This window comes from Amia ocellicauda, chromosome 14 (genome assembly GCF_036373705.1).
Source record: "Amia ocellicauda isolate fAmiCal2 chromosome 14, fAmiCal2.hap1, whole genome shotgun sequence".
In the NCBI taxonomy this organism is placed as follows: domain Eukaryota; kingdom Metazoa; phylum Chordata; class Actinopteri; order Amiiformes; family Amiidae; genus Amia; species Amia ocellicauda.
In genome coordinates this window covers 26,157,577-26,170,226 of record NC_089863.1, presented here as the reverse complement: position 1 = coordinate 26,170,226, position 12,650 = coordinate 26,157,577, and the positions used below count along the sequence as shown (strand labels likewise).

Below are 12,650 nucleotides of genomic sequence, written 5' to 3'. Positions count from 1 at the left end.
GCTGAGGGAGGAGTGGCAGGACGAGGAGTTCCCCGGGTCAGTGTCCGGCATCCTTGTCTGAGTTATTTATTAATTGATTTATTTATTCATCTATTTATGTATGTATTTTCTTTTTCTCTTCTTTTGTTCTAGACATCCTCTATTTTCTTTTTCCTTCTTTCTCTTCTCATTCTTTTTTTTTTTTTTCTTTCTTTCTTTCTAGATGTCTTCACCCAGGCTGATGGGGACGAGTAGTCCGAGCCGCCCACCTGAATGTATTGATCTATTTTTCTTTCTCTTGCTTTCTCCATCTTTCTTTCTTTTTCCGTCTCTCTTGACGTCTTTCTAGAAGTCCTCACACAGGGTGAAGGGGGTGAGCAGTCCAAGCCGCCCGCTTTAATTAATCTGTGTATCTACTTTTTCTTTTCTTTTTCCTTCTGTTATTTTCTCTTTCCTCTTTCTTTTTCTTGTTCCTCTCTCATACTTTCTTTTTCTTTCATTCATTCTCTATCTCATAATGTCGTTCCAGATGCCCTCACCCAGGGTGAAGGGGATAAGTAGTCCGAGCCCCCCAAATTTCCACATTATTTATCCATCTTTCTTTTTCATTCATCTTTTTAGTTTTCTTTTCTCTTTTTTCCTGCTATTTCCACCTCTCTTTCTTCTCTTTTTCTTTTTTTCTTTTCTCACTTTCTCCTTTCTTTATTGACATTCATTAGCAGACCCGGGGACTTGCACTCTTCACAAGAAAGCTTTTCAAAGCATCACCAGGTGCAGTAAATGCTGAACGCAGTGCTCCAGCCCCACTGAGCTACGAGTTGAGCCCTTAACACAGCGCAGTCCCAGTGTGTGCTCAAGGGGTGGGTTGGGTAGAGGGAGGTTACAGTAAACCAACACAAGTGTTAATAATACCAGAGGGAGCAGAGTTCAGTATGAGAGAGTGTGAAATCGAGCAGCTTGTCCCTAAAGTACCGCATTGACGTCAGTGTGTTCAGGTCCTTCAGATTCGAGTGACGCCCTTTGACCGGGCGAGACCCACATTTAAACACGGGCACGTTTTTCTCGGACCCCGAAAAAAATCAGCGGGTTTTTCGTCATAAATATTGGCGAATGGTGCACGCACTTTCAGTGTAAAACATTTGAGCGTTTTTTTTAATTTCATTGCATACTTTACAGGGTTTGGTTCGGTTAAGGTCTCAGGGAGAGAGAGAGAGGGAGGTGGAAAGAGAGAGATGGAGAGGTGGAAAGCGAGAGAGAGGTGGAAAGCGAGAGAGAGGTGGAAAGCGAGAGAGAGGTGGAAAGCGAGAGAGAGGTGGAAAGAGAGATGGAGACAGGTGGAAAGGGAGAGAGAGGTGGAAAGAGAGATAGATGAGAGACTGAGAGGTGGAAAGAGAGATAGATGGAGAGAGAGAGAGAGAGAGAGAGAGAGAGGAAAAAAAGGTAGAGCCCGAGAGGTGGAAAGAGAGAGACTGAGAGATGGAGGGACTGAGAGAGGTGGAAAGAGAGATGGAGGGTGAGATTTCCAAGAGAGAGATGGAAAGATAGGTGGAGAGAGAGAGAGACGAAGAGAGGTGTAAAGAGAGAGATGGAGAGAGATTTGGAGAACCTACAGTACAATAAGTAGGAGCTTCAGATCAATTGGTGCTGAGCACACAGTCCAGAAGAAACGCGTCTCACTCAAACTGTTCCTGACAGGCCCCTTCCAGAAGACGCGCAGAGCCCAGGCGATGAACCGGAGAGCCCCTCTGAAGCACAGGGCAGGCCAGGTACAATGTCTACCCGTCCCCCAGGCTGCTGCCACACAGGAGTGTTGCAGGCCCCAAGTGGCAGGCCGGACTGAGTGGTCACAAGGCACTCACTGAAGCTGATTCAGAGCTCTGAAGAGAATATTAGAAGAGACTTTTTAATCCTACACTGTTACTGAAGACTTTCTGTTTTTTAATGTTACAAAAAAGAAAAAGCAATGTCAAAGATAACGAGAGAGAGAGATGCACAAGACACACAGACAGACAGACACAGAGAGAGACAGAGAGAGAGAGAGACCCCTCTGGTACATTATTTGGTGTTTGATCTCGCTCCCGTTGCATTGTGGTCCCTCAGCACCGCCCAGCAGCCTGGCCCTGTCGGGGGACCGGCAGCGGAAGAAGAGGCTGGTGGCGCCCACCCTCAGCCTGACGCTGGACCGCACCAGCTCGGTGATGTCGGACGACTTCGGCGCGGCCGCCCTCTCCCCGTCTCCGGACGACGATTTCGACATCAACCTGGAAGACCTGGACACGCCCTCGGACAGCGAGTCCTGGACGTTCCCCGAGAGCACGCATGACCTGGAGTGGGAGGGTGAGGGACAGCGGCCCACCTTTTGTGGAGATAAAGGGTTTAAGGATCTAGACCACTGGTTTCCCAGTGGAGAATCCAAGAGAATCCAACCGAGCTCTCAATTACTTAATTGAACCCCGAGCTTAACTATTAATATCCTAAATTCGAGCCTTTTAATTACTTTAAACAGTAGGGTATTTAAGTCAAGTATAAAATTGGTAAAAAGGAATATTTTGTAAGGGAAGCAACTTTTTATCAGTTACACAATTTCAAATCTAAGCCGATTTGTTACTTAAATTAAGGGTTCAATTAAGTAATTGAGAGCTCGATTGGAACAAAAACACAGCAGGGTTGGGTCTCCTCCAGGACCAGGGTTGTTTTAACCTACCTGCCAAGTCCCAAAACATGGACCCAATCACAGTTTCATTTATTGTCTACCACTTAGAAAAAAATACGAAATAATAAATAAACAAAACAAACGCCACAGGTTAAGAAGTATGGATTGTCCAATCAGTGAGGTTTTTACTGGATGTAGTCCAGGCCTAGATGCATTCCCGGGGTGTTGTTGTGTTCAAGTGTATTTGTGCATATTTTTGGAAAACAATCACATTTTATCCAATCATTTGGGGGAGATCCTGGAAAGAAACGAACAAAGAAAACAGAGAAATGAAAACAATGGCATTTCATAGTCATAGGGTAGCCAATCCCTGGTCCTGGGGAACCAAAGTGTTATTTTAAATTGTTAAACTGCTTAATTGAGCCAATTGTTGTTAATCAATATTTCCAAGTGTTCTGGGTATCTAATCATTTAGAGAGAGCTAACCTGTATCATTGGTGCTCCCCAGCTATGAACATGCAACATATGTACAGTAACACACCTATAGAAAGGTACAAATCATAATTAAAAAAATCATAATAAACACTCATGTTTACAGTGAGTAGAAATCCCTGTAATAGTATAGTTAACCCTTTAACTGTTGTGCGGACATCCAAGACGGTTTACCTGTACTGAGCACAAGAACCTTTTTTGACCTCCCCTCAAAACAAATTATAATAAAAGTAAGGATGGAGGGAGGAACATCCCTGTTGTGACGTCTTGTCTGTCTGTCTCACTTGTTCATCTCTTTCTCTCCGTCTCTCAGACGACCTGCCGCGGATGGGCCGGGAACGAGGCGCGCGGGGAGCGAAGGCGATGGGGGCGGAGGGTGGGGCGGGGGCCAGCACCCCCGTGATGGAGCACGCCGAGACGGGACACCTGGACGTGGACGAGGTGGATAGCCAAGGCCGGAAGTGGCGTCTCTTCCACATTGCCGGTCAGGAGTACCACGTCAACATGAGTGTCCTGGAGCCCTACCTGAGGGTGCTGTCCCACGGGGGTGAGGAAACGGCCACACTCCACCCGAGGCCTCGATTTCCGCTTGATTTATGTTGTCCAGGACATCATTTTCCCACTTTATGTATTTTCTTCCCACGTTCCCGTTATGCTCTCTAAATTAAATGGCTGGGGCCAATTATGTGCTGTGATTGGCTGGATGAGATCACGTGACCCCACATCTTACTGGACAGCTGTGTTACCTGACCTAGGCTACATTATTCAATTCAATTCCGGAATGGCATTTTGTCTTGATAAACACAAAACAAGATATTTATAAATACTAGAATCAGAATTAGAATCCTAATTAGAATTTAGAATTAGCATTTTCTAGGAAACATATTAAAATTCTTGTTTGTTTCCATGTAAAACACTAGGTTATGCTTATTGTCAAGAAACAGAATGAGTGCAACAGCTTATTAACATGTTAGGAGTTGGGGTAAGACCAGTAAGCCCCCCACAAAAAAAAAACAGAATCATGAATGTAACGCATTTTGAAATCTAAAGTCATAAATGCGTTATTGTGCTGTGAGCGGGCGATTTTATAAGTCCCACGGTCCTAATTGATCCTAATCGTTGGCCGATGTTCATTGCAGGCTACTACGACGACGGCCTGAACGCCATCATCGTCTTTTCCTCCTGCTACCTCCCGGAGAACAGCATCGAAGACTACGAATACGTCATGGACAACCTGTTCAGGTGGGCGCCGCTCCGTGCCCATCCCTCAGTCTGGCCTCCCTGTGTCAAAACCCCTGCTTGGGCTTGTGTACTAATAGGGCCCAAGCAGGGGTTTTGATTGACACAGAGCTATTACTTTAACGAAGGTAATCTGTGGGCTGGTGAATAATCCTCTGCCCACGCAGAGGTGTGGTTTGGTTTATTCTTAGTCTTCCAGGTGGTGTTGACTCAAGCAAGGTGAAGGAAAGTCACTGTTGTTTCCCTTCCTCCTAATCTTAAACTGTTCTGCGCCGATTCCAACCCCCTTTTGTTGCTAAAGAGGACTACTGCAGACATCCTTAAGGTTATAGGCCCCCAATCCTCCGTGTTGTATAGGTCACCTTTAATTAGCAATTTCTTAACACTTGGAACCATTTCAATGTGAGCACCGAAGCAGGTGATTGTGCAGATGAAGTTCTGTAGAGATTTGGTATAAAATGAACGACCCTTTTCAGAATTCCCTTAATTGAACAAGTTAATTGCTTAATTGATCAATTCCTTCCACGTGGGCCCAGTCTGTTTTAAAATAATCGATTGAGCGTGACTGCCAAAATGTACTGGATAGGGGCTCCCAGGACCGTGTTTGGGCACCGCTGACATTGGCATTTGAGTGCTGTGTCCCCGTTTCTATATACCTGACGGGGGGTGGACGCCAGGGTTTTGCTTCCAGTGCCTCACGGAGAGAGAGAGGAGAAGGGGGACATACAGCATTGGTTGACCTGTTCGTTTGTTCTGCTGCAGGTACATCATCGGGACGTTGGATTTGATGGTCTCGGAGAACTACATCATCGTGTACCTGAACGGGATGTCCCCTCGGAATAAAATGCCCAGCATCAAATGGCTGAGGCAGTGCTACCTGACTATAGACCGGCGGTGAGTACCATAGACATCGGGGGGTCAATAGTGTTTAAGAGTGCGTGCGTGCACTGTTGACAGTTTTCACATGCTTCATTAGAAACCCATGTTTTGGTGCTGGTTGGTTTGCCTTTTAGAATGGGCGTGGTTCGTTTAAACGATCCTGTTTGTCAAGGCTGTCTTTGCTTTGTTTTTGTTTTGTTTGGCGAACGTGGATTCAGCCTGGAGGGAACTGGGACGATTCGGTTAGAAATCCATGTGTGTGGCAGCAGGGGACTTGACAGGGACACGGGAGACGCTGAGGGCAAAGCTCTCCTTGCATAAATGCGTGCAATTTTGATTGAAATGTATTTCCATGGGGCTGCTTGAGGCCCCTCTCCTCCTAGATAGGTTCAATGATGGCTGCCACTCGTTTCTATTTTCAGGGATTGTTGCAAATCTCTATCTCCGGTTTGGCTGAGATCGGATCTGTGACAGTTTTAGGGTCACCCTTGTAGTTTTGATTTTAGCTGCACCCAAAAAACGTGGCACAAACCTCCAGACCTGCTCAGTCCAGCAGAGGGCGCTCATTCCATTGCAATCCAACTAGCTTCCCTTAATTTTTTTTTTTTCTTCATCCCCCTCCCTTCCCTTCCCTTCACTCTCACTCTGCCCTTGGTCCCTTATCTAATCCTGATTTAAAATCTGGAGATGGGAATCGCCGTGTAAATGAAAGGAATCCAGCGCAGCACAGTTTCCAACGCTCGCTCACTCTCCCCCTGTGACTGCGGCCCCCAGCGTGAAATATGACAGGAATGCGAAAATGTTTCTTACGCTGGCGAAGAAGTTTCTTGGTAGTAAGGAGACGTACTTTTTTTTATTTTTAAAGCATTCTTCAGATAACCCGGTGACCTCTGACTCAAATGTGTTTTCATAAGCCACATGTGCTGTAAAAACTTTTTGCTATCACCGGGACTGCTAATGTGGGCATGAAGTCCGTATAGAGCAGCCCTGGTACTGGAGGAGCCCCCTACCCTGCTGGTTTTTCTTAGTTGGAGTAGCAATCTGTTTAGATTTGACTTTTTAAACTGTGTAATTAAATAGTTGGTTCTTTAATAAGTTCTTTATACAATTCTCTACTTAACTTAAACCCCTACTGTTTAAAATCATTAAAAGGCTCTGATTTTAGAAATTATTACTTCAATTAAGGGTCCAGTTAAGTAATGGAACAAAAACCAAAAACTCTGCTGAAAGAGTGGGCGTGGCACGACACGGTTTAGTGATGGTCAGTTATTGTGGTGAAGGGAGAGGCAGAGAGAGAGAGAGGGAGAGAGAGAGGGAGAGGGAGAGGGGCAGAGAGAGAGGGGCAAACGGGCACCCTCCACACAGGCAGACAGTCCAGAATCAAATGCAGGAGCCGAGAGGCAGCAGTGCCAGCCACCGCGCAGCTCGTGCGATTCTGCCGAACGCCACGACTCTTGGCCCAGCCGCCTCGGGCTTGTGTTTATTATACAGCACCACAAGGGAACCAGCAGGTCCGTTTGCACAGCGGAGACCCCACTGCAGTCCTTGTGCATGTGAGCGAGTCACCCTGTGCTCCTGAGTCACCGCTGGAACCGGCCCCCACTGCGGGGATCCCATGTGATTTGGTGGCCCTTTTGCAAAACCAGTCAGCGTCTGTGCCTGGATTGCTGGGTTGTGTAATTCTCACCCACAGATCCCACACTTGCGGGTTTATGACAATGATTCAGCTCCTCAAAGCGATTCTCTCTTCTCTGTCTGTCCTTTTTTTATTGTTTGAATTGTACGGACACATTTTGTCGTGTTGCAGTGGGAGGAGAGGGTGGGGAGAGGTGTCTGTCTCAGTGTGTCTCTTACAGCTGTGTTTGCTTGGCTCTGTTGGTGCTCTGTGGGGTGGTTGTTTGCCCTGAGCACTTTTTCAATAAAGGGGTACATTTTTATTAACACTGCCCCTCTCTCAAATTCAAATTCAAAGTGCTTTATTGACATTACCGGTGTTAGCTATTGCCAAAGCAAAAAAAAAGACAGATGTCAGACAGTTTCAAATGGAAATATACACCTCTCTCTATCTCCCTCTCTCTGCCCCCTCTCCCTCTCTCTATCTGTCTGCCCTCTCTCTGTCTGCCCCTCTGCCCCTCTCTCTCTCTCTCTCTCCCCCTTCCTGCCTCTCTCTATCTGCCCCACTCTCTCTCTCTCTCCAAGTGCCCTTCATTTGTCCTCTAGCTTAAGTGTGGCAATCCACCCGCACTGACTCACTTATGCACTTACAAAATCTCACAACGCTTTGGAAATAATAGATCACATCGCAAACCCAACCCAACCCATTCTAGAAACCGACAACCAGTGTGTCACTCTGCTTTCAGGTGTGTGAGCCAAACTAACCCTAACTAACTATATGTGCTACAAACACAGCCCGTTACTGTGACGGCACACCTCTCTGAACTTGGTAGGTCTCTGCCTGGCACATTACGTTATGTATCTGCTTGCTTTTAACACGGTTTGTTTCTCCAGGTTACGAAAAAACCTGAAAGGCCTTCTTGTTGTGCATCCATCCTGGTACATCAAAGCCCTGATCACCATCATTAAACCATTTATCAGGTAAGGTGGGGCAAAGCTGGAGATATATTGTTTTCCACCCGTGTTTCAAATATAATTCACAGACATTTGGACTTTCCCTGAAGCTGTTACATGAGACCACAACCACTACTCTCGTGACACAGTTCTCTAGTATCAGTGCTCTCGCCTGTTTGTCAGCTCTTCTGTGTACATGCAGATTGCTTACTTTTTAAAGTGGGATTTTAATCTAAAACTTAATTTGTAAGGCAAGTTTAAGCGTCCTCAAACGCCGTTGACACCTGAAGAATCTTCAAACACTGATAATTCTCTGTCGGCATGATAAGATAAGTGTAGGAATGTTTGTAGATGCTGCTCTGTGATTGGCTGGCTTAAAGACATGATTTTGTAGGGGGGACTATCACCGTTGTGTTTTAGTGCTAGTCTGTCACAGTAACGAGGTTTTCACCCCTCGGTGGTCTCCTGTTCTCCTGCAGCGTCAAGTTCAGCCGGAAGCTGCGGTTCATGAACAGCCTGAGGGAACTGGGCGAATTCATCCCCATGGAGCACGTGCAGGTCCCCGACTGCATCCGACAGTGAGTGCCCATCCTCATTCACAGTCCCCCGGGGGATTGGTCCGGCCCAGTCAGGTCTATCCGAGTCTGTCAGTCACTGTATGAGCGGAAGCTCAGCTGCCCTTGTTTCTGGCCATAAAGTCTCCTTGGTGTCCCCTCATGATCATTCCCACTAACGAGCGTTCCACCCTTCCGTGTCCCACTTCCAAGACTAGTAACTAGTAACATGGTCTGATGTGGTCCTGTTTACAGGCTGAGCTCTCAAACCAAAATCCTGGAGAACCACAGTGTCTGCTAGCTTTGGTTCCAACCCAGTTCCAACCCAATCGAGCCAATCCACTGGCTGACCCCTACACTTCCCTTTCGGGCTGCCGATGGCTGACGTTTCAGATGTTTTTCTTGGTATTTGAATCCATCGAATTGTAGAAGACTTTAAACCCACGGTGTGTAGTTTGAATGCAGCCCATGTATCCCTCTCTAGACCCTGTTTCGAAGGCGCAAGGGTGATGCCAGGTTCCTCGTTTGTAATCCTTAGCCTCGCTGTGCGCTGCCATCTTTTCAAAGTCTCTCGCAACCTTCCCCCACTCCCTGTACACGGTTAAAAATAAAACGCAGATGGATTATTGATAACAGCTGTTGCCACATCTGTCCTGCCTGCCACAGAGTCTGGAGTTGGGCCTGGCCCCCGAATCTAGCTTCTCTTCAGTCCAAGGTGGCAGATTTTTTCATCACCTCCCACCCCACCCATAACCTCAATTTACAGTGCTTTTTAAGAGCTCAAACTGAGATCCCCAAATTCTCCGGCACCAGGAAAGGGAAATTTTGTTTTCTTTTTTTAATGAGGATTCTGTCGCAATCCATGACTCCAGCTGATCTTGTTTTCTGTATCTTTGTTCTTGTTCTGCAGAATGGATGAGGAAATGCACAAATCCAGGCCTGTCTCGCATTGAGGGGCGCTGCGAGCCGGGAAGGGCCCACACTGCCGTGTATATAGTGGTGTACATAGAGACGATGGGTATGGGTTGGCCACATCAGTTGGTGACATCAGAGCTGCTTCTGTGACACAGTGGGGGGCGTGGCCGGGGGCAGATCCTTATGTGCCACCAGAGTTTCCTGCTGGAGAATTAGTCATTATTAAGCTGTACCAGGCTTGACTGTTACCCTTCTTGCTCTTATAAAGAGTGTGGTGGGATTTCCAGTGTGTGGGGGGGGGGCACACGAGTTCAATCTTATCAGTCAGTTGAATTCTGTGACTCTTTCAGAACTGTTTATATGAAAAAAAGTAATAGTAGTTAAAATATATATATCTCGGTAAGGCAAGGCAAGACAGCCATTAAGGATTGAGTTAAAGTCACTTTAAAGATCTCCCTGTGGAGAGGATAGATGCTGCAAAACCCCTTCACCTTCACTGTCTCGGCCCGGCAAGCCCAGTCCAAACCCAGGGATCCTCTTGGTTACATCCCTTCCAGACTGCGAGAGGAGGTCTGATCCCACGGGAGGGGCAGGACATGCATGTGTGACCACCGTACATGCCAAATCCCAGAACATCCTTGGTTGGAGGCACAATGGTATAAAGAGTATTTAATTGAAAGTGAATCTCTGTGAAAACAAGGTCACTATATCCGCCAAAATATCTTTGACACAATCGAAAAAGAAAAGGCGTTATTTACTCAAAAACTCGCCTGTAATCATTTTCCTGCTTGGTCCTTTTTACTTTTGGGTCCCTCTTTGTAAATGCCAGGTGTTGTGTGGCAGACAAAGCCAGAGCAAATATTTATCTTGTACAGTAGGGGCGGATGCCGCGAAAAACGTAGGGTTTAACGGGTACAACTTGGAGTGATCTCGGGGGGTCCCTTTTTCAAGGCAGGTGAATCGCTTTACTTCCAGATCGGCGTTTTAAAATGTATTTTTGTGCGAAGTGGGGGAGAGCGCACCAAAACAGAACATATTGTACAGAAGTCAGTTGACCTGTTTGACTTTACAGGAAACGGTGGGAGGAAGTCTGCTGACACTCGAAGGTTCATTCTGGGTAACAGGTTTCTCCCCTGTGGAAAAAGCTCTGCTCTTATCCCCCACACGAGAGGGGAAGAGAAAGTGTCTATTGAATTTATTGTATTTTTTAAGAGGACACAAATCCCAGTTTCTGCGTGAACAGTATACTTTCATGTCTCGTGCTGAGGGGGTCTGTCAAAACATCTAGATCGGCCTGAACCAATCTAATTTAAGTTCTCGTCATTATTATTATTATTATTAATATTGTTGTTGCTTTTTTGTCACGTGTGCCTCAGAACAATCAAACCCCTCAAAATACTCTTTTTGGACCACCTATTTTGCAAAAGCCAATTTACGTTGAGTGGAATACACAGCATTACCACTAACCGAGTTTCTGTGTATGGTGTATTTCTCCCAAGCGGTTAGTTGGTGCCTTGCCTTTGATTCATGTATTTTTCCGATTGGGTGTCACAGAACGGGACTAGATTTTGTACCTGGGGTGGTTATAGCGATTGCACCCTTGGTGGAGATTAAACCACACCGTACTGGGCGTTTCGTGACTTGCTGCGAATTCTCATGTTAATTTGGATTCTCGCTGGATTGTAGTCCTTGAGGTTTCCACTGTTATTTTTAAGATCCCTCTTTTAATATGTTCAAATGATCTCTGAAGCATCAGCGTTTATTACGGTGCATCTAGCAGGTCTTTTAAATGCATGCTTACTCACAAAGCGAGGTTGTTTTTACCGTATGTACGTGCCTGACATTTTCGTAGCTGTACGTATCTTTAGTACGACCACGAAGTGCATTTAATCTGACAAATTCTTGCGGTCTGGTCAGAGATTCCTCCGATTCAGACCGTTAGTAGTTTCAAGGCTGTCAGAATGAAGTCTTATGCTTCTTCGAGGCCAAATACACCGAAACAACGTCACATCACTACAAAAGGTGTTTTATTTAACGCAAACTCAAACTGTTACTTTTTTTTTTAATACGATTTTGTTTTCTGTTGGTATGTTTGACATGTATTATGACATTTCTTTTTCTCATGTAAATAAAACAAGAGGTTATTATATTTCCACTGGAGTCTGTTCTTGTGTCCCACATTCAACCTGTGCCAACGGGGATAGAAAAAATAAATAAAAGTTGGCAGGATCTCCGATAGCATTTCTCGAGGTAATGTGATGTCACAATGCCACACAATCACAACACATCCTATCAGGTTTCCTCCATATTTTGTGAAAGGCAGTTTGTGTGCAATATTATAACCCTGCAGCAATTTTAGGGCTACTGGTTTGTGTTTGTTCATGTTTACATGCAAATTTTTGACAGGTTATTAAGTGATTACGATTTTTGTTCTTGGGTAAACGTACATTGGTGTCGGGGAACCCCCTTGATATACCGAACTATTATGTAACACTCATTTGCATGTTTTTAAAAACAGTTTACAGGCCAGGCAACATCACAAACGACAGCGCTACAACTGATAAGTACAAACAAGTCGATTTACATATAGAGTGACTTGCGATTATGGTTCTGGCCCCCACAGTGAGGTGCTGACAGCATAGCGTTGTGGGGCCCTGTGGTTTTCCTCTCTCCCTGGCTGTCACTAGAGCTGTCACTGCAATGCAGCCCACCCCCCACCGCCACCGCAAGCAGTGGGGCACCAAGCCAAACAAATAAACAAATATGAAAAAGACTAACTGCATCATTCGAACGGCCAATTTAAGAAGCACTGCCGGAAACGACAAACAGCATTTTGTTATAGATAAATCTCTCGTGTGTGTCTTTTCACACAGAAGATGCACACAAGAGATTTATATTCTTGTGCGTTTGACCCCAAGAAGGGACTGTTGATCCCAAGTGTTAGCCCTCACTATGTGTGTGAAATTAACCCTTTTCTGCATACAAAAATGAGTCCCATATCCTGAACAAGTCCGAACACCTTATTACCTGAATGGGATTGGTTCTTTATTCCCAAACCTTCAACATTAGGCTTGGGCCTCTTTTCTTGGGAACACATCCGAGCCCTTGGCATTGAAGCACAGAGCAGGTGGCTCCTGTTATGTATGGTCACATGACTGTGTAACAAACCCAATCCAGGCAGCCAAAACCGCTCACAGTTGAAGGAGCGCTTGAAAACTCGGGGCAGGACGTTTCCCTTGAAAATAAACCTCGGGAGAATGAGCCGTTTCCCGTTTTTGCACCACTGCGGAGGTAAACTGTGTTGGTGTGTTTTGGCCCTGCTCTCTCAGGTGTGTCGTGTTGCTGGAGGGTGAACCAGAGACAGATCAGCA

General features: G+C 45.9%; 1 protein-coding gene across 1 annotated transcript in view; it reads left to right on the top strand.

Moving 5' to 3' along the window:
* Positions 1–11,434, top strand: part of bnipl (BCL2 interacting protein like) — a 20,204-nt gene extending 8,770 nt beyond the window's left edge. The window contains exons 2-10 of the mRNA XM_066721402.1: positions 1–36; positions 1,675–1,745; positions 2,080–2,316; positions 3,438–3,671; positions 4,264–4,366; positions 5,126–5,257; positions 7,751–7,837; positions 8,290–8,388; positions 9,275–11,434. The exon at positions 1–36 is cut by the window's left edge and continues 45 nt beyond it. Coding sequence (XP_066577499.1) covers positions 1–36; positions 1,675–1,745; positions 2,080–2,316; positions 3,438–3,671; positions 4,264–4,366; positions 5,126–5,257; positions 7,751–7,837; positions 8,290–8,388; positions 9,275–9,317 — 1,042 coding nt within the window. The 3' untranslated portion in view covers positions 9,318–11,434. The remainder of the gene's footprint in view (positions 37–1,674; positions 1,746–2,079; positions 2,317–3,437; positions 3,672–4,263; positions 4,367–5,125; positions 5,258–7,750; positions 7,838–8,289; positions 8,389–9,274) is intronic.
* Positions 11,435–12,650: the final 1,216 nt, after the last annotated feature.